Here is a 26,143-nt window from a genome sequence, read left to right on the forward strand (position 1 = left end):
GCGTACACAGTCAGACCAGGAGCATTTCAGAAGCATAGTGGCTTGTCGCAGTGCTGACAGTTCCTCTATTTGTTCTTGTTTTTTAGGAGCTTCTGCAATGGCAGAGTGACCTATGTAGTTTGTTTTGTGGTTGATTAATTGTCTTGTTTATTTCTTCATTATCCTCTTGCCTATGACCCTTATGACTGACATGGATTGAAGTTATAGTTTTGTTTTAGTTATTTACATTTTAATTAACTTATCCTCATAATTACTTAGTTTACTTAGCTATTGTCTATTGTCTATAAGACGGAGGAGGGTAAAATGAGAAAAGTGCTATCTAAACTGTTATCATAGGCATCCTAAGTGGCTTTCCTTAAAAACAGATGGTGTGAATTGGAGAGTTACATCTGAAGTTAAAAAACTAAGTCGAATTAACTTAAAACCACAAAATTTTTATATTTACTTTAGTTCAATCTTTAGTGTACCGTGAAAAACTGCACTGGAGAGAACTGGCGCTGTTATAAAGGTGCTGGCTGCTCACAGCAAGTATTGATTTGATTTAGAATTACTTGGAGTCATGTACTGTAACAGTCTGGATGTAAGAGGTTTCACTGCACACAGTAGCAAAGCTGTTATCAAAGGCGGAGCAGGAGGTTCCTGTCAAACCAACTGAGCAGTCAGAGCCACAGCAGAGAGAAGCACACTGTGTGAGCAAGGCTGAGTTTCCCAGCAGGACATCATACTCAACACTGTGAACTGTAAGTACATTTTCACTTTTCAGGAGCACACATTCTTATTTATACAGACACTAGCAATCGTAGTCTATAACGTCAAAGAACTAGAAAGAGAGAGAAAGAGATGAGGAAAATGCATGAACACATCTCTTAAACCCTTGATGTCTTAAATATCCCTTTAGATTTCTCTTAACCCTTTATCAGGGAAGAAGCCATATATGGTAACTTCCACAGGCTTTAAAAACATCACCCTCACATCTCTCAAACTGCTTCATAAAGTACCATGAAGCAGGACTACACTGGAATTGACTTAGACAGGTGATCAGAGTTGTCTTGTTTGAAAGCAGGTTTCTAACAAGATTACATTATTACGTTACTAAGGTTTGTGTTTACAAGTTGGATTTTTGGAAAGTGCACTTATTTGTTTACAGTGTTTATAACAGGTTTAAAATTATTCTTGCTATTTATTTGGTTACATGCAGTGACTTATTGCAGTTGCACTTTATCGTGTGCTTGATATTTTGACACTAGTGTTACAAGTTCCGTAAGACAAATGTCTGAAGTTTGAAATAAATGTTCCTTCATCTTTATATGTGTATTTATTACAATAATTGATCCACATACTACTCAAAATATTTTTAACCTAGGTGGGTGAGGAACTTTATTGTATTCATTGACTTTGACTTACTGCCTATATCTAAGGCTTTTTTAAAAATAAAAAATAAAACATTTCTTATAAATGCACCAATAACACTCCAGGATTTAAATTTTAAATTTTCAGTGAGTGCCCTATGAAGTGTGACAAATGTTCCAAGAAACTTTTAAATATAGAAATATTCACAATGACACATATTGGACAAAGCAAATAAATAAAAAAAATAACAGTAAATTTGCATTCAGCATGAGAAGAACGTGCCATGATTCTTTTACTTTAAAGTCTATTATCAAGCTACAAGCTACAAATACAGTGAGAAACTGTATGTTTGATAGGTTCCTTGTTTTTTGCATTTAGCATGTTCACACTAATATTTGGTTATTAATTTAGAGTAATGCATAGACAAAGTGTTTGGTTTAGTCCATTATGAGAACAAATAAGGTTAATGTCATCTTTGTGCGATTTAACCAAGTTATTTTGGATTCTTGAGCTAAAATGTCACATTTAACACCAGGATTTTGTTTATTATTATTGAGTCTAGGCTAAAATGTATACTCAATTTTTATCTATTTTATTTATGTTTTGTATACTAATTTAAATATTTGCAAATAAATAGAATCGACTCAGACATTATGCAACAATATATAAATTCTTCTACATGGTCTTATATGATAAACCATGTAAACCAGTGCTCAGTATTTGATGAGTGTTTCCCATTCACTTACTGCTTGAACACTTTCTGCAGATTTGCTTAAAAATATCAGACATAAACACCAGCTTTGATGACATAGCACACTGTAAATTCCAATAGTAATCCTAACTTAGATTTTTTTTGTTGTTAACTTTACTGTTATCAAAAATACACTTCTTCAAGTTTGAGGTAATTGCAGGGGGGAAAAATACCCTTTACTCTTTTTTTTTTTTTTTTGAGTGACGCTAATTAATCAAATACAGTACATCAATACAACAAATGAGGCAATGACACTACTTAAACAGTGGGGGACAGCAATTCACAAAAATGTGCTTGGTCTACTATGATGCTTTTAGAAAGGTATTAACAGGGTCATAACGGTAAGTATTAATGAGATCAAAGCCTCCTGGTGCAATTCCTAAACCCAGTGCAGTGGATTATTGACCTTTTTCTTTGCTAAGGACAGATGTAGGATTACAAAGGTGGACTGCTACATGTAAAATATATATACCATTTATGCAGTACAGTGTGAAGAACATTTGACACAATTGTGGGACCAATCTGAACAAGAGGTATTTACGGCTAATTGACAAAAGAAACATACTTAGATGGAATGGCTGGAAGGTTGGGCGTCTATCACTTTAGTAGGATAGTATATAACAGTATTATGTTGTGGTATAATGTTGTATTGCTACAATAGTATTGTCTGTCTTTTTTGGGGGGGGTTGTTCCTGGTTAACAAACCATGAATGAAGAAAATGTAACAAAAGTAGAAAGTCAGTTTGACAGTTTGAAATACTAGAGTTACTAAAGTTAGTCAAGTAAATTTTACTTGTTTTTCAAGGCAATGGGTTTGCATGGTTTTAGCAGTTAAATCAGACGGCGTTTAAAGTGTCTATAAGTACTGTACACAGTTTTTTTAGTTGTGTAAGCTAAATTGTAAGTATACTACTCTTAATAAGCATTTTTAAATAGAAATACAATTCCTTTTCCAGCTTACTTGGCTTTTGCAAGGCAATCGGTTTGCATGCATTTTTTAAGTAAGGTCAACTAATCAGAATTTATAGTGATAGTATAAAAAACTAAACCTTTTTGTTGATTTGTATGTATAAATTGTCAAATTAAGGAATGTAAATGAAACTTTGACATATCAAAAGGCTGTGACTGGAAGATCCACTTCATTTGTCTACTGCAGTCTGCTGAAGTCTCATATTGTCTTTGGCTGAGCTTTACAAGGTATTTTGTACACTGACAGAGTGCTGTGGATTTTTGTCCCCCATCACTTACACTAAAATAGTTTTAAGAAAGATCTCCTCACAGCTCGGTCTGGAAAGGAGCACCAATTATGGCGACTTAATAACTTTTTTAGTGGAATGTTACACTGAAAAAAAAAGACCTATAATTTAGGATCATTATTAGACGTCTGTCCAGAGTTTAACAACAGTTTAACTTACTAGGAATTACAAAACTCATTTACCCCTTAATTACCCATTGTTTATTTATTTCCAGAGGATACATGATTACATGGAATTGATTGGATTTGTTGTGTATTTTGTTGTTTATTTCTTAGGCTTTCTGTGTTCAGTTTAATGTGTTTTATTGATAATAGTGTAGCTATAATATTACCACAATCTGTATTAAAGCTTTCGACTGCTAAACACGCACTCTATCAGAAATATACAGGAGATAAAGGCACTCACTGAAAAAAAGGTCTGAGAAGATATGATGGTTCTGGCGTTAATTAGTACAGCCTGTATTAGTAATGTCATCTGTTCTTTACAGGCTATGCTAATCTATGCCAGAATCAGCAATGCAATGGAAGCTGTGGACTGAAGCCTGATGGGATGTTTTCCACACAGCATTGTTAACATTATTACTATGCTAAGCCATTTCTCATGGCAGAAATCACATGCGAGTTTATGTTTATGTTATGCGAGTTTTAAGAAAAATATTAAATGTGAAAAAGGTTGAACAATTGCAAATATTGACAAAATGGAAGAAGTTGTGGAAGGGTTGGGGATTCTGTAGCAGTAAATGATAGGTCTAGTTCCAATGCAGTGGTGCCACTGGCTAAAATAACAACTCCATATTCCAAATAACCACTTTTGTTCCATATATTTTGCAAACTGAATAAATAATCATGCAACACACTTTTTCCTTTTTTTCCTTTTTCTTCCAGGTGTGCATTGATCCATCATGAACCTGACTTCCAGTTATACTCCCATTCACTTCCATACCAACAATTCTTCTGGTATGAGAGATCACCTTATCAGCTCATGCTATAAATTTTACACATATACACAACAACCACAACATTAAAACAACCGAGTGGTTTAGAGACTTTTAGAGAGAGAATTTAGAGACTTCTTTAATTTAGAATTTAGAGACTTCTGTGATTCTGGAATATCCACATTTGTTGCATTTTTTATTATATCCTTCTACACAGGATGCAATCTGAGATGTGGCTTTAATAACAGATGTGTATTTTTCCCCCAAATCATTAGGTGGCTCCCACCAGGAGTTGGCCATATTATTTGACAGTGTTGAAGTTTGGAAACAGCATAACATCAGTCATGTCTCGACTCAGGGAGGAAACTTTACAGAGTCACTACTTAACATGACGTTAGAAGAGTTTGATCCACTGGGAGGACATACTATCTGGCAGGTAACATAAATCTGTGTTGTTGTTTTTTAACTCAATTCAAACTTTACAGTTGTAATCAAGCTTGCTGGTGACATTGTATAACCCCTCAACAGCCCCTTATTGAACATTTTGTTTTATACACGTATAATTTATCAAACATGGATACACTGCCATTCAGTCCTTCACATTGCTGCTCTAATGTTCCAAGGAATTTTTAGTTCATTGGAAACAGTTTCTTATACAGTAGTTGGTGCTCCAAGACAAACTTTGCATCTATGAGCCTTGTCCAAATTATTGAGGTATTATTGAGTATTCACAGATATCACAGATATTTATGGCAAATATTCAAAGCTAATTTTACATTTGTAATAGTGAAATTAAGAGATTATAGACTGTTGTGGGGTTGGATCTGCATGCATCATATTGGCTTTAAACTGAAACACATAATTTAAAATTTGAATAAACATATACCCACTGGAGCTTTCTAAGAAATATTACATGAAGCCTAATAATAATAAATAGTATTCCTAAAATCCAACAATCATACTGAATGTGTGTGAATCATTTCTTGCTAACTTATTAAAAGGATATATTAGCAATCATCAGTATCAATATGAAATAAATAATTATCGTTTTGGGCGATGGAGTGGTTAAGACTGCTGTCTAACATCTGGCTGCAGCCTTTCTCTGTGGAGTTTGCATCTTATCCCCATGCTTGTTTTTTTCCCACAGCTCAAAAACGTGCATGTTAGGTTGGTGACTCTAAATTGCCCTTAGGTGTGAATGTGAGTGTAAATGGTTCTCTGTCAACATGACTCTTAACAGGAGTGGCAGAATCTACTTTAGATTTTTTAAAATAGATTGTGACAAGAACCCAGAAGATGTCCTCTTGTAGGACACCTAATGTACACGTATAGTAACTTTAATAGCACTTGATTTTTAACTCCATCCTAAGTTCTCTGTGGCAGAACGTAAAAAAATAATTGTATAGTAATAGTATAGTAATTGTTCAGAGCACTACCTACAAGCAACCACAAGCAGGCACAAGCCAGTGTCTTCTTGTGCCAGTCCCAAATCTGGATAAATGCAGAGGGTTGTGACAGGAAGGGCCTCCGATGTAATACACATACCAAATTAAACATGCACATCATGACTTCCACACTGAATTTGACTTCCAAACTGGATCAGTTAGGGCCCAGGTTAACCACGACGGCCACCAGTGCTTTTGACCTTCAGGTGCTGTCGGAAATTGGGCTACTGTTGGTCGAAGAAGAAGAAGGGGAAGGAGTGTCCATAGGCAGAGAGAGAAGAGGAAAGCCAAGAATGTAGGACTGAAAGTAGGGATTTTGAATGTTGGGACTATGACATGGAAGACTAGAGAGTTGGTTGACTTAATGCAGAGAAGGAAGGTGGATGCACTGTGTGTCCAGGAGACCAGGTGGAAGGTAGCAAGGCGCGGAGCTTAGTAGCAGGGTTCAAGTTGTTTTACCATGGGTTTGATAGGAAGAGAAATGGAGTAGGAGTTATCCTGAAAGTGGAATGTTTCTGAGCAATGTTTTGAAAAGAGTATCCGACAGGTTAATGACTCCGAAGCTGGAAATTGAAGGCGTCGTGATGTTCAATGTTGTTAGTGGTTATGCCCCACAGGTAGGATGTGAGTCAGAAGAGAAATTCTGAGTTAGATTAAGTGATGCAGAGCATCCCCAAAGGTGTGAGAGTGGTGATTGGTGCAGATTTAGGTAGGTGAAGGGAACAGAGGTGATGAGAATGTGATGGTCTTCAGGACAGGAATGCAAATGAAAAGATGAGGTAGCCTTTGCAAAGAGGATGGAAATGGCTTTAGTGAACACTTTCTTCCAGAAGAGGCAGGAACAATTGGTGACATATAAAAGCAGAGGTAGAAGCACTTAGGTGGACTAAGTCTTGTGTAGACGTTTGTAATCTGATAGAGATCAGTGACTGCAAAGTATTGGTAAGGGAGAGTGTAGTGTAGATGTGTGTAAAATTACTCTGGTGGTGAGGAAGATGAAGGGTAGGAGGGTACTTGGGAAAGTGTACAAGGACATCTTTATTCATCAGAAAGTCCAGTCATCAGACATGTCCAGAGCTTGAAATTCACTAGTAGGACTTTTTGAACTCTGCTTCTGCCAATGGTAAAAAAAATTTTTTATTGCGCATAATAGTATCAGCACAGCATTAACTGAATTTACCAAAATCCATCCAATACAGATAATATAAGTTAGAATTGGCTAAAGCTTCAAGACTGAACCTCCACTGTCCCTGGACAGTATCATTTTTTCCTCAAAAGCATTTTGAGTTTTAAGAAAAATCCCTCTTATGAAAGTAGCCTCCTATGACTTATAAGGCAGTTAATCACTCTTTTTTTTTGTTTTTCATCCTCAGGTCATCATAATTGTCTTCCTCACTGGATCCCTTTCTCTGGCCACTGTTGTTGGCAACATCCTAGTGTTAGTGTCATTCAAGATTAATAAGGCACTGAAGACAGTGAACAACTACTACCTCCTTAGCCTGGCACTTGCTGACCTAACCATTGGCACATTGTCAATGAACCTGTATACCACCTACATCATCATGAACCAGTGGGCGCTGGGGCCAGTGGTTTGTGACTTGTGGCTTGCAATTGACTATGTGGCCAGTAACGCCTCGGTCATGAACCTACTTGTTATCAGCTTTGACAGGTAAATTAATGCAATTTCTTACATTCAATCATAAAAAAGTAATGGCACTGTTTGCAATTAGCTGGTATTCTGATATAAAATGATAATGATTAGATCTTAACCAAAGTTACACATATCAAAAAAATAATTCTAAGCTGATAAAAAAACAAAAAGTTAGATTTTTCATGCTTTTGTTGAACACAACCATTAACGCAAAGTGATAATGTTTAATAACTCAACCTTAAGATAGCCACCCTGATGTTGTTGTGTAGGATACTTTGATAAACTTAGGAACTGGAAACAGACAGTCCAGGTCAAGAGGCATCAAAGCAGCCTCTGGATGTTTAAATGTTGGAATGTGAAATCCTTCATGTAGAGGCCATCTTGTCCGTATCTATGAAGTTATTGGATTCCAGGTGGCTCAACAATTACTTCACTCCAGAGATCGTTGTATGACGAACATTAAACATTTATTGGAATTGTTTCTCAACTTAACCGATAATGGACTAACACATTCCCAAACAGTTATTCTTCCTCATTTAATATTAAAGGAACCAAAGCAATCAACACCTGTTCTAGTAAATGGTGATTCATCAGGTAATACTCTGCTAAGTGGGTGGTCTGCCATTTGTTACCCGCCAGTTGCTTCAAGTAAACTACGACTAACTGTAGTTCCAATCAACAGTCCTATTTCTGCACTGATGAGTAATTGCACGCTTTTAAAATGCAGCCACTTACCTACGTGAAGAAACCTCATTTAGCTCTATGAAGTTATTTGATTCCAGGTGGTTCAACAATTACTTCACTCCAGAGATTGTTGCATGACGAACGTTGAACATTTATTGGATTTGTTTCTCAACTTAGCCGATAATGGACTAACACATTCAAAAACAGTTGTTCTTCCTCGTTTAATATTAAAGGGACCAAAACAATCAACACCTGTTCTAGTAAATGGTGGTTCATCAGATGATACTCTGCTAAATGGGAGGTCTGCCATTTGTTGTCGGCCAGTTGCTCCATGTAATCTTCGACAGGTTCCACACTTAGATAGAATCTTTCTGATTGCTGTGATTACATTTGGTGTCCAGTATCGTTGACGTAAAGTAGACAAGACATGGTTACGACCACCATGCCTATCCTTTCATGGATGTCCTGCAGTATAAGCTTAGATGATTTTAGCCAGAATAGCAGGGTGTTTATATTGCTCAGGCATAGCAGCTCGGCTGGACCTTCCACCTACACGAAGAATTCCATCTTGAAGCACTGGGTTAAGTCTATGTATGTGGCTGCTCCATTTCACTGGCTCTTCCTTTAGCAGAGCTATAATTTCCTCCTGTAATTTCCTCCTGAAAATTATTCCACTGGCAGTGATGAAATGGTTCTGCCTCTGCTTCCTGGAGCTCATTCACAGCTAGGTTTTTTTTTCTTTCTTTGTGGTTCAGCATCTTTCTTTGAAGCTGAATATCTTGGACAATATTTTCTAATAGCTCCTTTCTCTTTCTGGATGAAGTTAGAAGCATATCTTTTGATATGAGGAGAATAGTACTCTATCAACCTTTGCATTATATCTGTGCTTTCTTCAGCCGCAAGAACATTAACTGTGACAGCGCCCAATCTGACATACAGTCTTCAAACTGTGGTCAGCTGAGACTCCTTTTTCAACAATCTCAGCTGATTTTAGACAGCCATTAACGTAAAAATTTTGCAGCACCGTACTTTGTGTGCAGCCATCAAACAGATGTTTGTTGTCTTCTGCACATCACCTGAGAGCATAGCTAGCAAAACTAGGCGATGAAGTGGCTCCAAACAGATGCGCCTCCATCCTGTATTCTGCCATCAGCTAACTAGTGTCACCATCCTGGGCATCACAAGAATCTAAGTAGGTCAGGCTCGTCTGACAGGACCTTTACCTGATTTACAATTTGATGCAACTTGCATTACTTGCATTTTACTTACATTACTTGCATTTTTGGTTCTGTTACAACCACCTTCTTTCAGTGGCCCATTGACCGTCCATCCTAGCATAGTTCTGACTGCATGAGGCCCATTGTTGATGCTAGGAATGATTTCCTTTGGTTCTGTTGCCTTGGCTTGTCTTGTACCTGACTTGTAAGTTGCTTTGTAAAAAAGCGTCTGCTAAATTACTAAATGTAAATGTAACTTCGTAACTCAACAGTCCTATTTCTGCACTGATGAGTGACGCCTTTAAGAAGCAGCCACTTATCTACGTCTTCTTGTCCTTGCTCACTGGAATATCCTTTTGTGAAGAAACCTCATTTAGCTCTATGAAGTTATTTGATTCCAGGTGGCTTACTTCCAACTTTGTTACCATGTTACTAGCCACAACCTTGTTTTCCCACATAGTTATAAGGAGAAGGTGGCTAACCTTTTTCCCATGTAAATTCAGCTCATCAAGTTTATCTTTGCAAAATGTAGCTGTGCTGCCAGAATCCAAGAATGCATACGAAGTAATTACTTTGTTGCCCTTTTTTGCTTTCACTTGGACTGAAACTATGGCAAGAATGCCCTCTGTGCTCCCAGGCCCAGTATCGAAGTGTTGATTACGTCTGCTGTTTACAAATCCACTGATGATCACCATCCACCGACTGCTTCTCCTTAACAGGTATGTTAGGCTTAACCTTTATATGCAGCCTACAGGTAGGGTGCGTCCCTGAGCAGATCTGGTAGTTTACTTCCTCCTGACAGCACTTACTCATATGTTCTGGTTTCATAAGCCTTTGCTCTTGAGAAAGTCTATTTTGTCATAGTGAGAAGAATTGTGGAGTTTTTTTTACAGTGTTCAAAGGTATGTTCTCAGGGCAAAAAGGACAAAACTTAGGTGAGGCTTCTATGATACTAGAAGGGCCTTTTATAGTCAGAGCCAGGCTCTATATTTACATCTTTTTGAGTATTCAATTGCTTTGCAGTAGTGTGGAAGCTCTTTTTACTGCCACCTGCCCTCCCTGGCTTGATACTTGAAGGACACCTTATGTGCTCTTTAGGTTTGTCTATTATGTCCCCATAGTAAGGGTGCAGTGTGACCTGGGATTCCTCATTTAAAAACTCGACTACATCTTCAAAATTAGCCTTACGCTCGTGTTTCTTATAAATGCCATAAGCCACCTTCCTCCACCCTGATTTCAACTCGTATGGAAGCTTAGAAAGAAACCCTTGTATGCTGGATGCAGCATTAAGCTCTTACATATATTCCAAATTGACCATTGCAATTTACACAACTGGTCAGGAGAAGAGCGAATGAGTTGTGCGCTTCACTATCCTCAGCCTTAATTGTTTGCCTTGGATTGATTCCATATGAAAGCAACTTCACAGCACCCCGTAGGTTGTCCGCTTTTATTTGTTTCGGGGTTTTTTGTCCTTTCAACTTATCCTGTGAGTTCAGGGTCATCACAGCAGATAATTGTCTGCGTGCTGATTTGGCAGTTTTTACGCAAGATACCCTTCAAAACCCTCCCCAATTTCTGGCGGGCTTGGACTGGCACTGCACAGCTGGGGATGGGAATGGGCTGTTAGGGGTTAAGTGTCTTGCCCAAAGACACTACGACATATAGGCGGGACCGGGGATGGAACCACTGACCCTGTGGTCAATGGACGACTGCCTTACCAACTGAGTTACAGCCACCCCAGGTTGTCTGCATGTATACTGCTCCAAAAAATAGCCAATCACTGTCATCCCTAGTTTTACTCTCCACCTTGTGTTCACATGCTTTGATGAAGAGTCTATAATACAGAGGATCTCCACTAAAGTTAGGAATATTTTGAGGAGGTAGAGTAAAAACCCTTTGGTGTTTATCCAGAATTTCAGTAGTATCCTTCTGAAACTGATTATCCCAAAACAAAGAATGTTGACCTTTTGACCCTGACTCCTTTTGAAGCTGGCTGATAGCACTTCCTTAGAAATCACATTGGAATGTCCATAATAGATTCATTTCTTTCTTCTTCACACTGTCCAGCTGTATTGACAGGTTCTTTATCCCTTGGATTTGTTGTCTGTCATTGCTGATGTTTGAGCCACATGAAACCATTGAGCATCCATGTTTCCTTAAGATCTGAATTTGAGCGTTAGCTGGTTTTTGTTCTAATCGTCTCCTCTTCTGCTCGAAGCTTAGCCTTCTGCTGCTCCCTTTCTGCCTTACGCTTAGCATCTTGTACCCTAAGCTTAGCTTCTTGTTCTTCTAGATAAGGGGTCTCTGACCATTTTCCCCTTGAGAGCTACTTTTAAGAAAGGAAAATGGCTACTTATGTGTTGTAACATTTCGACCCAAATTGATGTTGTTTGCTGTTTTTGTGAACCTTTCAAAATGGTCCACAACTCACATTTTGCATTAAAAACATGACAAAAAATATTTTTGTTTATATTTTTGCATTTATTGTATTCTCTTACTGCTCATGGGTACCAGCGGTAGCTTTGTGCATGCGCGTCTCATTTCAGTTGCTGTCTGGACACGTGACACTTATGAATTTGATTGGATATACATGTAAGTTTATTTGCAGAGTGACAATTAAATTTAACTAATCAAGTTTTCAAATTTCTATAGTATTCATTAACCCTTTTGGCTAACTACCTGGAAAGTGGTTACAAGCTACTGGTAGCTGGCGAGCGACGTGTTGCAAACCCCTGTTCTAGATCGTGTCTTTGCCTGAATAGTCCAAAATTCGTTAACAAAGCCGCTCTTTCTAGTTCAATTTTAAGGCATACCTTTGAAGCTGAAGATGCTACAGAGCGAACAGGACTTGTTTTGGATTTCCTGGTTCCCCTTGAGGACACCACAGACATGCTTCGGGACGTCTTCAGGACTTATGCCATCATTTGCCTTATTTGCTTTCTCAATGCGCTGATGTGTTTCTTTAAACCAAAGGGCAACATCGTCACAAAATGCTCTGACTAACCTTGTCCTTGGTTCAATTCAGCATTGCTGGTCACTATTCATATCCTCCAGAATTAAGCTCATGGAATATTTCTTTGACTAAGGTATTTATATCACAAAACTCACCAAACAGTTGCTTGAACTCTTTCAACAGTTTAGTTTCCACGCAGTAGTTATCCTCTGTTAAACAGTGTATCTTGCTCCTTTGTTTTGCCAGCTGGTCCAACTTGACATTTCTTGTGTCTATCAGACTTTGCACAGCATTCTCCACAAGACTTAAGACTTGGCCTTGCCTGTTGTTTTTCCACTTTAGCTGGATCATTTCTCCTTCCATTATTCGCTGAGTAGTAATCCACGTGTTTAGTCCGTGTAGAGATGGTTTCTTACTAATGTAGAGGCGATCTTCAACAAATCTGATAGTTTAATTACTCTACTCCAGAGATCGTTTTATGACGAACATTCAACATTTATTGTATTCGTTTCTCAACTTAGCCGATAACGGACTAATTCTACAATAAAAGTTTACGAACAGTAATTTCACGAACACGTTCACAAACAGATTCAACAAATAAGTTTCTCAAAGTATGGCTTAACCCACAGAAACCGTGTGCCTCCACAGCTACACATTGAACCTTTCACTTAACCTTGTTGCTGTCGGCACTTCCTTGTAGTCAGTTCCGTTGTTCCAGTTACTGTCTCTTGTAGTCCACATCTGTTCGTTTCAATAGCAGAGCTAAACTGAACTCTCTTGTAACAACCATTCCTAAGCATTGTTTCCTTGACAACTGGACTGAAAGGGTAAACTACAAAGGCAAAAATCAAAGCCATATGATAAGTACACATGCTTATGCTACTTAATTTGATTAACCTTACAATACACAACACCAACAAAAAACAGAGGAAACCCTGGTTGGCTGATACCCTTCAAATCAGGGTGTTAATCTAGGCCTTTTATTAACCTTATGGATCATTCTGTAATGCCAATGGCTGGGTTCTATGGAGCCACAGTACCAAATTATCTCAATTTATAGATGAAACTATATCTAAAGTAAGCAAACTAATATCTAAAGTATTTGAAATGACTCTGTAAACCTTTCCAACTATATGCAAATTAACATCTTGATTTATGCAGAAAACATGGAAACTGCTACAGTGCCATTAATTTTTCTTGAGTCTCTATTTTGTTGATAAAACTATTTAGTAGCCAGCTTGTCCAACTTGACCTTTCTTTTGTCTATTAGACTTTGCAAAGCATTCTCCATGGGCTTAAGACTTAAATCGTTTTTCCACTTTAGCTGGATCAATTTCTCCTTCCATTAGTCACTGAGTAGTAATCCACGTGTTTACTCTGATGGTCCAACGATTACTCCAGAGATCTTTGTATGACAAATATTAAACATTTATTGTATTTATTAATCAACTTAGCCGATAACGGACTTATTCTACAATACAAGTTTAAAAACAGTAATTTCACAAACACGTTCACAAACAGTTTCAACAAAAAAGTTTCTCAAAGTATGGCTAAACCCACAGAACTTTGTAAAAAGCTTAAGTACCATCTGTTTCCTCTTAGGTACTTCTCTGTGACCAGACCTTTGACCTACCGGGCCAAGCGTACAACCAAGCGTGCCATGACAATGATTGGATTGGCCTGGTCCATCTCTTTTATTCTGTGGGCCCCAGCTATTCTGTTCTGGCAGTACATTGTGGGTGAGCGGACTGTTAAAGCTAATGAGTGCTACATCCAGTTCCTGTCTGAACCCATCATTACTTTCTGCACTGCTATTGCTGCATTCTACTTGCCCGTGACTATTATGGCCTTCCTGTTTTGGAAGATCTATCAAGAAACAGAGAAACGAGCTAAAGATGTTCAGGGTCTAAAGGGATCTGGGTCAAGCAACAGCCCAAGCCAGGTTCAGGGGAGTACTCCAGGAAGCAGCAGTGGAAGAGCTGGTGGAGAAGGTGCAACCAATAACCAGAAGAACTCGTCAGCCATGCTGCGCCATATGAGCTCCCAAAGCTGTAGCAGTTATGAATTAAATCAGCAGGATTCAGAAAAGTACAACAATGACGATGCCAGCAAGCCAGGAGAAAAAGGAAGGGAAGGAAGATGTGGCAAGTGCTGCTTCCATATTGTGTCATTGCGTCCAGGTCACCATGCATCAGAAAAGTCTGTCATCATTACAGCTGTAGTTGGTGAGGCAGAGCAGAGCAGCTGCGATAGCTTTAACAACAATGATGTTGATCGCTCAGAGGAGGAAGCTGATGGTGCAGACCAATCAAAGTCTCCAACAGGTTGGAGAATTCTACAATGGCCATTTTTGTTCTATAAAAATCAAGGTTCGAATTACACTGTGGGTTTTTGGTGGGACTTTCTCTTTTCTCATTACAACAACGAACCTCACGGTATATCAATACATTTAGTCCTGTTTCTAGTTTCATAACTATGTTTTTATTAATAATGAGTTTTTCTTCATTGTGAGCTCTACCTGGATATTGAGAATCACTGATTTGACATCAAGTCCATTAATAATATTCAAACACTTTGGGAGGATTGGGTCTCATTTGGATCCCCTGTAATTCGAACACTGATATAAATAACACAAACATACACTGTATTTATGTATCTTTCTGTGTCTTTGTCTATCTGTCTGTCTATTAATATACTGTATGTATCTATCTACTGTATTTAGATGGTAAGAAATGTAAAAAGGCGAAGAAAAACGGGAATAAGCAACCATCATCACAATCGAGCCCAATTACCTCATTACCTTTGGACCAATGGCCTGCAGGCATCTCTATGAAAGATGCAGCTATGGCCAAACGTTTTGCCTCTAAGGCCAGAACAGAGCTCAACAAGCGCAAGAATGAAAAAAAGGCAAATGAGAAGAAAGCAGCAAGGACCCTCAGTGCCATCCTGTTTGCCTTCATTATGACATGGTTACCCTATAATATCATGGTATTGGTCAACACTTTCTGTAAGGACTGTATTCCTGCAACTCTTTGGGCTCTGGGCTACTGGTTGTGCTATGTAAACAGCACAGTCAACCCCATGTGCTACGCCCTTTGTAACAAGACCTTCAGAACAACATTCAGGGATATTTTGATGTGCCAGTGGAATCAAAGGAAGAACAAGCATCATTTTCATCAGAGACAGGCAGTGGCTTTCCGGAAGAAAGACCCAGTGTAGAGGGCAAAGTTATTATTGGGTCTTTGTTTAAAAATGCATTTCCTGATCCATGTTCAGGGTTGAGAAGCTCAATACATGTCTCATCTCCCAGAGGAAAGATGATGAATTCAATTTTGATCACTCAAGTTTTAAGAAGCGCCAGAGGAACTTAAAGCCACTCTGTCAGTCTGTAAAAAAAACAACAACTGTCTGACAGCTTCTGAACAGTATTAGAATGGATATTACCGGTCACTAAAGGATCATTCCTTTTAACCTTAATGACCCCTTGAACCTTCCATTGCAGAATGAGGTCAAACATGTCAAATGGGCCACTACTGATTTCATACTAATTGCTGAACTTACATGCTCCTTAGAGTATAACTTATTACATTTTTGTGAACCTTTGCCTTTGTGTAATAATACCATTAGGCCAACATTAACATGGTACATAACAATGATCATAATTATGAAAATCTGATGGACAGATTCACATGACATGACAGTGACAATCGTAACTGGACTTGCTTCAAGTTCTTAAAGAACACAGACGTGGCCACTGAATAGCACAATGAAGGAGAATCTTCCCAGATACCAAGAATAATCATCAATTCAGAAGATAAACAATTTAAATTTAGGATATTCCAACAAACCCAATATAGGTGTCACCCTAACTCAACTGGCAATTGCAAGGCAATTTTCTCATAATCTCAAAATTAGAAAATTCTGCATGAAAATTGGGCAATGCAAAAAATTCAAACGTCTTTAAACAACTCTGGGGTCTTTAAACTGGTGCCACCCTTCACATGCATACACCCAGTACTGCTGAAACCAAGCCTCCATTGCATCCTATGCAACTATTGTTCTCTGGAACATAATAAAAGTATCATTATGTTCCAGTGAATGTTAGGAGATGACAGGTGTCATCCCACAGATTTGAGTTTGAATCCACAATTTCTGGTATTAATAACAGACAATTTAGAGTTTATCTTAAATATGTCAGTTTTGCTTTTTATTGTCCCTGTTTTCTTTTTTTTAATGTGGTTTATTTAATTACCTTCTTTTGGTAATAACTTTATGGTTTGTGAATGATTGTTTTTCACATAGAATAAAACAAAAAACACACAGAATGAGAACTATGTTATATACTCTTTTGTCTCTTTTTTTAGGGGTTGTTTGTAATATTTACCCAATGTTCACCGATCTAAAAGTAGTTCATTAGTTGTTCATTTTTGCTAGGTATAACTGGTAATAACTAAAATATTTTACTACAGTCTGATTCAATGTCACAATGTTTTTCATAACCTGCCTTGCTGTGTCTTGTTGTGAAATCCTGTGTGTATTGTCCCTTAATTAACATTCTGTTTGGATCTGCTTGTGGTTTGGACACAATACCTAATCTTAACTCAAAACTCATATCACACTATAGGTTGCTTACTGTGTATATGCACAGCTATTGTCAGTTTTTGTCAGTTAGTCACGGATTTTCAAAATCTTAAAAATAGCAAGTACAATACCCCCAAGGAATCATTATAACAAAAAGCAAAGGAAAAGTATACATAAACAGCACAGTCTGACATGCATATAAACAAGTTTTATTCTGGGCAAGTTTGGTTCAGGTTGAGCGACAACCCAAATAAGTAAAATCTGTCACAAACCAATGGACACACAGTCCCCTCCACCCCATCCCCCCTTTGTATATCCTACAAATTAAATGTCCTTCTTCAGTGCTTTGTTTCCTGTATAGATTTTTCTACAAATGTCAAAATGAAATCCCACCAACACTGTCTTACACACACTCTTCCAAACTGGATGTGTGAGCCACATGACAATAACATGGGGATATATTTCGTTTTTGGTATTTTTAAATTGCTGTGGTGTTTATTTATGTGTGCAACTTAATTTTGTACAAGATTTTTATGTTTGCACTGATGTTCATATCACATGAACAGTATACATGAATTGAATAGCAATAAAATAAAATGGGTAACCATTAAGATATTTCTGTGTAATTATGGGATATGTTGTTAACGAAGCAAAGATGTATTGGGTTTTACTAGTGCAACACTATTGTGTTACTGTAACATTGGTGCAATTGCACCATCAAGAGGTTTCAAGATAAAAGTATTGACTTACTGGACTTTTACTGTTGAGATTAATACTATGCACATGATACTTATGACAGGAGGCAACTGCACAAAATGGTGTGAATAAACATGACTACACATTATTTATGTTAACTTAAACGTAAAAGCTCTGACAACTCTAAAGTCTTTAAAGAAAAGGATATAAGTTATACATCTATCGTACCTGACAACTGTACAGTAAATAAGATTTTGAAAAGAGTCAGGTACTCCAGGGACCTTCAAGGTCTGTGATTTATATGGGCCCTTTCAAAAGGTTCATTTCATTTCCTATTTCCTTGTCACTGTAGTCACAGTTTAGAGTACTTTGAAAATTTGTTATCATATAATACAGTCCACTGCTGCATCTAGAAATGCAACCTAAAAATCTATTGCAGAGGGTGGAAACCATACATGAATTCTGTCAAGGACTGTCAAGGAGTTCACATTTGGGAATTGTGCAAATTGTTTTATACTGTGGGAAAATTGTAAACCTTTTGTGTTATTAACTCATACTGCTAAAGGCTCATATTAGCTTTAGATTTACATATTTAAATAAATGCACATACTAGGAATGTTGGTCCTCAGTAATTAAGGAACAGGCCTTAAAATGATCTGTCTATAGAACATACAGTATGAGCAGGAGGAATGATTACAGCATAAAAAGGGTTAAGTGGGCACCTGAATATTGTTTTAAGACATGCGAAAATAGGTGAAACTTGGTTTTAATTTCTATTAGGAATAAGTACAGGAATAATATTTGTGTGTGTGGTATTGTTTATAATTCTGCAGTGACCACTTTAAGGGTTGTGTCTTTATGAAATATAGCCTACACTTAGCATTATGGGTTATGTAGGCAGAAGTCTGGAAATCATGGGAAATGTAGGAACTGCATGATTATATTGATAGACTGACAGACAAACGTGAGAGTTGGGTTAGCACCTATATTGATATCAGTTTCTTTTTGCTATTTTTAGCAGTGGACCTGGCTTTGTCTCCCCATCCATGTAGCTCTGCATTACTCCCAGTCTGCATCACTGTTAGAGAGCCACTGAGCATGCAGTGCCTGCGTCACTCCTTTTATCTGATGTAGAGGAGGAGGGTAAGACAGACAGAAAGGGGAGGAGGAATAGAAGATCTACGCTTTCCCTGCATCAGCGGCAACATCACTGCCACGCCAGCTTTCGTCACCAGGAAACAACAGGGTAGATCGTCACACAACTGAAAAAAAGAAAGAAAAACAATCAGCAGCAGTGGAAGCAGCTCCTCTAAACGTGCATCTACAGATTAGGCCAAGACATTTCTACCTTCCTCAGGCATAGGCATCTAAACCTTCCCTCTGACTGGAGAAACTCTGCCAGGCATGACCTGAAAGAGGCTGGCAGCCATTATTTGCTCTCCATCAACATGGGCAACCAGGAGGCTAGGCAAAAGAAAGCTGCAGCGGCATCGGGTAATGGAAGCTACCCATCAATAGATGAAGGATGGAGAGAGGGAGGAGGGGACATAACGAAGAAGGTAGGAAAGAAACTCCACAGTAAGCATGGGGGTAAAGGAGCAGGCACAAATGGAGGAGGAGGGGGGTTGCATGGCACAGGAGCAGGCAAGAAGAAAAACAAATCTGAGTCGAAGTCCTCTGTTTTCTCCATCCGGAAGAGAAAAGGAAACCTAAAAGGAAAAGGAGACACATGTTCATCAGTCACAGGCTCCAAGGAAGACATTTTAACATCTCAACATGACGAACTGGACAGCACAAAAACACCAGATCTGTCTGCAGATGAGCTTGGACACTCAGACAGTGAGGCTGCTCTCCCAGAGAACAAAAAGAAACTGGATCAAAAGCAAAAACAAGGAGCTGGAGGAGAGCAAAAGCAGGGAATGCAGCTTAAAGCCTCAACAGTAGCAACCTCCCCCACAGAGGATAGAGGGCAAAAGGCAGGGAGTTCAGGGTCAGACACAGATATTTACAGCTTCCACTCCGCGGCTGACCATGAGGATTTGTTAGCAGACATCCAGCTTGCAATAAGGCTTCAGCATCAACAACATCATGGGGGGGTTAACTCAATTATGGAAGCATATGGAAATGGAGAAGGGGACCAGAGCTGGGGAGGAGAGGAGGGGAAGAGGAAGCAGAGTAATGGCGAAATTAAGTTAACTTCCAATGAGGTGCTCGATCTAACCCCAGAATTAGAGCTGGGGTCCGAGGCTCTGTCATTCCTAGAAACACAAAAACTGGCTGGTTCTGTCAAGTGCATAGACCAGCCCCCAACCCCACACCTCCCCTTCCACAAAGAGGAGGAGGAGAAGGAGGAGGGGAACCATCTGGGGGTAAATGAGAGGGGACAGAGGGAGAGAGAGAGAAAAGCACCTCTTTGTGTTGCCACAGGCACAAAAGACCAGCATGCTTGGGTGCAGCACCCCCCTAATACAGCCATCGCCATGGCTACTGAAGGGGAAGCAGCAGTCAGCTCTGTCACCATGACAACCAGTGGTAACAGCTTCCCTAACCTCACATTTGACAGTTCTGGGAAAACCCCAGGGGAGGGGGAGGAGGATGTGAAGGATGCAAGAGTTGAATCCCCAAAGGAAGTAGAGAGGGGGGCAGGGGTGGATGTGGATATCAATCCTTCACCAGCAGACAGCATCAACAAAAGTCCTGAAATCACTGAGGGGATGAGCTCAGGAAATGTCTTTGAAGAAAGTGGGGGTCAGCTGGGCTCAGGTACAAGTGCAGAGTCCCTTGAGGACTGCCTGAGTGCCAGCTCTGAACTTAACTACTCTGTTACTGGTAGTATCCCTGCCTCTAACCAGCAGTCCAGAGCAGGCAGTGGCTGTATCACTCCTCTCCCTCCGCAGGAGAGTCCCACTTCGGCCAAAAGACTTCTCAGGTCTAGCTACTCCTCCACCTCCTCTAGCCCTGTGGTGAAGCCCTACCCTCCCATTATCCCCTCCTATATCAAGACCACCACCAGACAGCTCAGCTCCCCAGGACACTCCCCATCCCTGTCCCCCTCCCACAGCCCCCTCTCCCCGCGCAGACCCCACCTTCACCTCCACAGGTACCCAGGTGTTGCAGCATGTCGAATATGATTTTTCATTAGTATTTTATTGGATTCGATTTTTGCCATGACAAAGTTCAAATAAGTATGACAACAGAATGGCCTGATTTTTCGGTGACATCACCTAACTTACTCTGTTGCTCCCATAACCCATAATAAGGTGCTTGCATGGACCACTGATCATTTTTATGAGTATAGTCTAATTTTACAGTTGACTAAATGACCAGTCTAAAATTCATGCTTCAATTCTTTCAGCTGGCTTGTATATGAATCTGCAAAAATCTATTATATACAGATTTGGAGGGATTAAAGGATTTGCTACTATTATGCTACTATTTCATGTTAGAGCTGCTTCGCGGAAAAATGATTCAGCTTTTTTAAAACAGTTAAGCGTCACTTCATAGTATTAGTATAATTTTTTTTTTTTTTTTTTACAAATTTACACCATAGAATAAATTATATGTGAAAACGAAATCTAAACAAAAATAGAATTTAATAACTGAGTTACCGGTGATTTCCAGCCCCAAACTAACATAACAAACTAAAATAACTAAACCCCAGATCTCCAGCTTGGGGTAAAAAGAAAGGGAAGGAGAAAACTTCTTACCAAAAAGGCAGATGCCTGTGTTTGTTAAGCATCATTTCATCTCATTTTCTACTTTTTAACAAATTGTAGCCTTTTTACATTTTTACAATAAAAATTTTCGGCTATTTCAGCAAAAGCAAAACTTTCAGCATAATTTAACCTGTGCAGCTTCAATTCAGCTTTCAGCAAAACTAAAACATTCCGCCAATTCGAGAAAAAAATATTTTTTTTCAACATTGTTTGGAAAATCCTTTCAGCCCTGATGCATTCACACTGCATTTTCCTTTTGGAAATGCTTTTTCTATTTCAACTTAAATTTCTGACATATTTGAGTCATAATTTTTCTTAAATATGTTACATTTTATTTTACATTGTTACATTGTATTTTTGTCAAAGTGTGTTTTCTTATTCTTTATGTTTGCTTTACTTCTATACGAGTCATAATGCATGTGCCTTCACTTACGTATGTATTTAAATTTGCATTAAATTTTAGGTCTGTGCTTTTATTTTTGTATACGTTCTTTGATTTACAGTTTATTTTCATATTGGTAAATGGTCTGTCCATATAGCGCCTTAAAATGTGGCTTCTCATTCACTTATTCACACATTCTCAACGATGACAGTGCTAGTGTGCAAGGTGCTCAGCTGACACTAGGTAGACTTGGGTTTTAGTCTTGCCTAGGGACACTTTGACACATTGCCAGGATGGAACAGAAGTTGAACCACTGACCCTGTGGCCTATGAGAGACTGCCTTACCAGCTGAGCTACAGCTTTTGGTCTTTCTTTTGTATGTTTTCTTTGATTTGCAGTGTGTTACCTTTTGGTTGGGCTTTTTTGTTTGGTTGTCTTCTAAAAGTTGCAGTGTGTTTCCTTGTTTTGTTTTTACCTTTGTTAGTAAAGTTACCATAGGAGGAGCTGAAACTCCACAAGATACTGCAGTAACCTATCAATATACAGTTACAAATATACGAATACAAAGTATTCCCAGTGCTTAAAATTTTCCAAATTTAGTCATTTTACAGCCTTATTTCAAAATTGATTAAAGTCGTTATTTTCCTGAAAGTTCTACAAACAATGACAATTTGAAAGAAGTTTGTTTGAAATTAAATAAAAATAAATTATTTACTGCCTTTGCTTAACATTTTGTTGAAGCACCTTTAGCAAAATCACAGCCTCAAATCTTTTTGCGTATGATGCTACAAGCTTCGCAGTTTTTCACATTCTTCTTTGCACTACCTTTCAAGCTTAATCAGTTTGGATGCGGGATGTTTGTGCACAGCCATTTTCAGATCTCTCCAGAGATGTTCAGTCGGGTTCAAGTCTAGGCTCTGGCTGTGCCACTCAAGGACATTCACAGAGTTGTCCCATAGCCATTCCTTTGTTATCTTTGTTGTGTGCTTAGGGTTGTTGTCTTGTTGAAAAATGAACCTTTGCCCTAGTCTAAGGTCCAGAGTGCTATGGAAAAGGTTTACATTAGGGATGTCTCTGTACATTGCTGCATTCATCTTTCCCTCAATCCTAACTAGTCTCCCAGTTCCTGCCACTGAAAAACATCCCTACAGCATGATGCTGCCACCACCATGTTTTACTCTATGGATGGTATTGGCCAGCTGGTGAGCGGTGCCTGGTTTTCTCCAGACATTAGACCTGCAGACCAAAAGAGTTCAATCTTTGTTTCTTCACACCATCTATCTGTCTATGGTCTGCTGAAACTTGTAGGGGGGCGACTGTGGTGCAGGAAGATAGAGCAGTTGTCCACCAATCTCACAGTTGTTGGTTCAATCCCTGGCTTCTCTGGTCACATGTCAAAGTGTCCTTGACACTTAGTTGCCCCCTGTCATTGTATGAGTGTGATTTCGGGTATGAATGGGTAAATAAGAAGCAGTGTAAAGTGCTTTGAGTGCCAATAGGTAGAAAGGCACTATATAAGTGCAAACTAATTATGTGAATGTAATTTTTTTGTTTTAAAGAAATTTGCAAAGATTTCAAACAAACTTCCTTCATGTTGTCATCATGGGGTAGTGTTTGTGGAATTTTAAGGAAAATGATGAATGCTATTTAGTATATTATATTTAATCGTTATTGTCTACACTGCTGCACTTACCAATATCTTGCTTTTTCTCCTGTTTCTCTTATTTCACTTCCAGAAGAATAACCTCTTCATTTTTACCAGCTGGTTTTCATTGTTTCATTACACCTGTTTGTTTACACTGAATCATACTACCTGCAATGGAGTGAGAGTCAGGGCCCTCTTAGTGAGGTCTCTGACTGATGTGTCATTGCAAACTTTGCACGCAGTAAGTTCTGTACATGGTTTAACTTTTGTCAGCCCTTTGTTCTTGGGCTCCAAGCAGCTGCCTGCCTTGTCTGCTGGCAGCCTCTAGCTGCATAATTACATAATTTGGGGATGACTATGTCATTTTGAGGAATTTTGAACGACAGTGTAATACAGGAATGTTGAGAGCAGTTTAATGTATTTTATAAAAGTACTGCTATACTCCCCAAACTAGGAAACAAATTGAAAATTATTGAAGTCATCCTGTAACTGTGCTGCTTGCCTTTTTCCAGAAACCATTTGTTTTCATACACAGGTGCTGGTCAAATAATCAGAATATCTTCACAAAGTTGATGTATTTCACTAATTCCATTCAAGAAGTGAAACTTGTATAATGTATACATTCATTCCACACAGACTGATATATTTTTAGTGTTTATTTCTTTTAATTTTGATGATTATAACTGACAACTAATGAAAACCCCAAATTCAGTATCTCAGAAAGATACTGAACTGAAAAACCAATACAAGAAAGGATTTTTTCCACACTCTAATCAGCTAATTAACTCAAAACACCTGCAAAGGCATTTAAATGGTCTCTCAGTCTAGTTCTGTAGAACTACAATCTACAACTTCCCCAGAATCATGGGGAAGACTGCTGATTTGACAGAGCAAGACAAAATAGGTCATTGCAAAAGAGGCTGGCTGTTCACAGAGCTCTCTGTCCAAGCACATTAACAGAGAAGTGAAGGGAAGGAAAAGATTCAGTAGAAAAAAGTGTATAAGCAATAGGGATAACCGCACCCTGGAGAGAATTGTGAAACGAAACCCACAAAGAGTGGACTGCTGCTGAGTGGTCCAAAGTTATGTTCTCTGATTAAAGCAAATTTTGGATTTCCTTTGGAAATCAGGGTCCCAGAGTTTGGACGAAGAGAGGAGAGGCACAAAATCCACTTTGCTTGAGATCCAGTGTAAAGTTTCCACAGTCAGTGATGGTTTGGTGCCATGTCATCTTCTGGTGTTGCTCCACTGTGTTTTCTGAGGTCCAAGGTCAACGCAGCTGTATACCAGGACGTTTTAGTGCAGTTCATGCTTCCTACTGCTGACCAGCTTTATGGAGATGCATATTTCATTTTCCAACAGGACTTGGCACCTGCACACAGTGCCAAATCTACCAGTACCTGGTTTAAGGACCATGGCATCCCTGTTGTTGATTGGCCAGCAAACTTGCCTGACCTTAACCCCATAGAAAATCACCAGACCCAACAATGCTGAAGAGCTGAAGGCCACTATCAGAGCAACCTGGGCTCTCATAACACCTGAGCAGTGCCCCAGACTGATCAACTCCATGCCACACCGCATTGCTGCAGTACTTCAGGCAAAAGGAGCCCAACTAAGTATTGAGTGCTGTACATTTGTATTGGTCTTAAGTAATATTCTAATTTTGAGAGATACTGAATTTTGGGTTTTCATTAGTTGTCAGTTATGATCATCAAAATTAAAAGAAATAAACACTTTAAATATATCAGTCTGTGTGGAATGAATGCATACATTATACAAGTTTCACTTCTTGAATGGAATTAGTGAAATACATCAACTACATTAACCACTAAGGAGAGACACATAATCAGTCCATTATAGTGAACATGAGGTCTACTTTTTGTAGAACACTGTCTGCAGTAAAACTATAATTTAATGAGGTTTACTTAACTGAAGCAGGTTTCAGGTCTTTTAAAGCTGATGTACATATAGATAGGGGCTGCCTTTAACAAAAGACACCCATTTACATACCAAAGTTAGTTTAAAGTAATATACTCTATGTAATATAAATGTTGGCAGGACCACGGCTGAGGGTCACCAGGTCCATAGACAGCGCTCTCGAAGCCTTGCTGGGCCTCTGAGTCGTTCGGCAGACTGGACAGAGGAGCTTGAAAGGAGGCTAAGAAGCAAAGACGAGGACGGGGGAGCATCTGGAGGGTTAGGAGAGTATCTGGTGGGCTACAGAGGAGGAGGCAGCCAGCCCATATGTGCTACCAGAGGATCCTCCTGTGGACAGGTTTCTACCTGCGGCTTCCAGGATGTTTTTACAGGTTAGTGACTGAGATTGTTACATTTTTACAGGTTCCTGGGCGCAAGAAGCCAAAATGAATGACTGTATACTACTACATCTAGATATCTGATGTCTGCATTTTGAGGAGAGAAACTGTACGTTTGCAGTACAGAAGAAGATGGTGGTAGCCTCTGGTACAATATAGAAGAAGTACATTCAGTACCATCATTTGGGGTCAGATTAAGACAGAACCACTGAGGTTTCTGTGCAAAGTAAAATTAGTTGTTGGAATCATCAGAGCCAGCAGCATACCTGACAGAGGGTCTTTCCTCTGTAAGTGGATGTGTTGATTTCCTTTTTGCCTCCTGGAGCCTCATTTTTCTCCCAAATTTTTCTTTGGCCAGCAGCATCTCCTCCAGCTCCCCCTTTTCTTTTTTCCTCAAGAGCATCACGCCAGTTTGATTTGTTTCAGAGCTAACAGGGCAATACTGTGCTGGCCCAAAGTGTCCACATGGGAGTAAGTGCAAGCTCATCTTTATTTGTTGGCTTGACTTTTCCTCCACCTCGCTTTTATTCTCTCTCACCAACCTGACTTTTTCCATAAAGAAAGGGG

General features: G+C 39.0%; 2 protein-coding genes across 3 annotated transcripts in view; both read left to right on the forward strand.

Moving 5' to 3' along the window:
- Positions 1-507: 507 nt before the first annotated feature.
- Positions 508-17,643, forward strand: chrm3b (cholinergic receptor, muscarinic 3b). Of its 2 annotated transcripts, none has more exons than XM_067510837.1 (6): positions 508-740; positions 4,242-4,313; positions 4,567-4,727; positions 7,110-7,405; positions 13,844-14,610; positions 14,964-17,643. In XM_067510837.1, exons 2-6 carry the CDS (start codon positions 4,259-4,261, stop codon positions 15,458-15,460), a joined length of 1,776 nt encoding a protein of 591 aa, XP_067366938.1. In that variant the 5' UTR covers positions 508-740; positions 4,242-4,258; the 3' UTR covers positions 15,461-17,643. The 2 variants fall into 2 exon arrangements, with proteins under 2 accessions (XP_067366938.1, XP_067366939.1); XM_067510838.1 differs by having other exon boundaries at positions 532-740; positions 13,844-14,565; positions 14,964-17,640.
- A 169-nt stretch (positions 17,644-17,812) lies between these two features.
- Positions 17,813-26,143, forward strand: part of fmn2b (formin 2b) — a 37,900-nt gene continuing 29,569 nt past the window's right edge. The window contains exons 1-2 of the mRNA XM_067510087.1: positions 17,813-20,618; positions 25,320-25,570. Of these exons, the coding sequence (XP_067366188.1) occupies positions 18,967-20,618; positions 25,320-25,570 (1,903 nt within the window). The 5' untranslated portion in view covers positions 17,813-18,966. The remainder of the gene's footprint in view (positions 20,619-25,319; positions 25,571-26,143) is intronic.

This window comes from Channa argus, chromosome 7 (genome assembly GCF_033026475.1).
Source record: "Channa argus isolate prfri chromosome 7, Channa argus male v1.0, whole genome shotgun sequence".
NCBI lineage: Eukaryota > Metazoa > Chordata > Actinopteri > Anabantiformes > Channidae > Channa > Channa argus.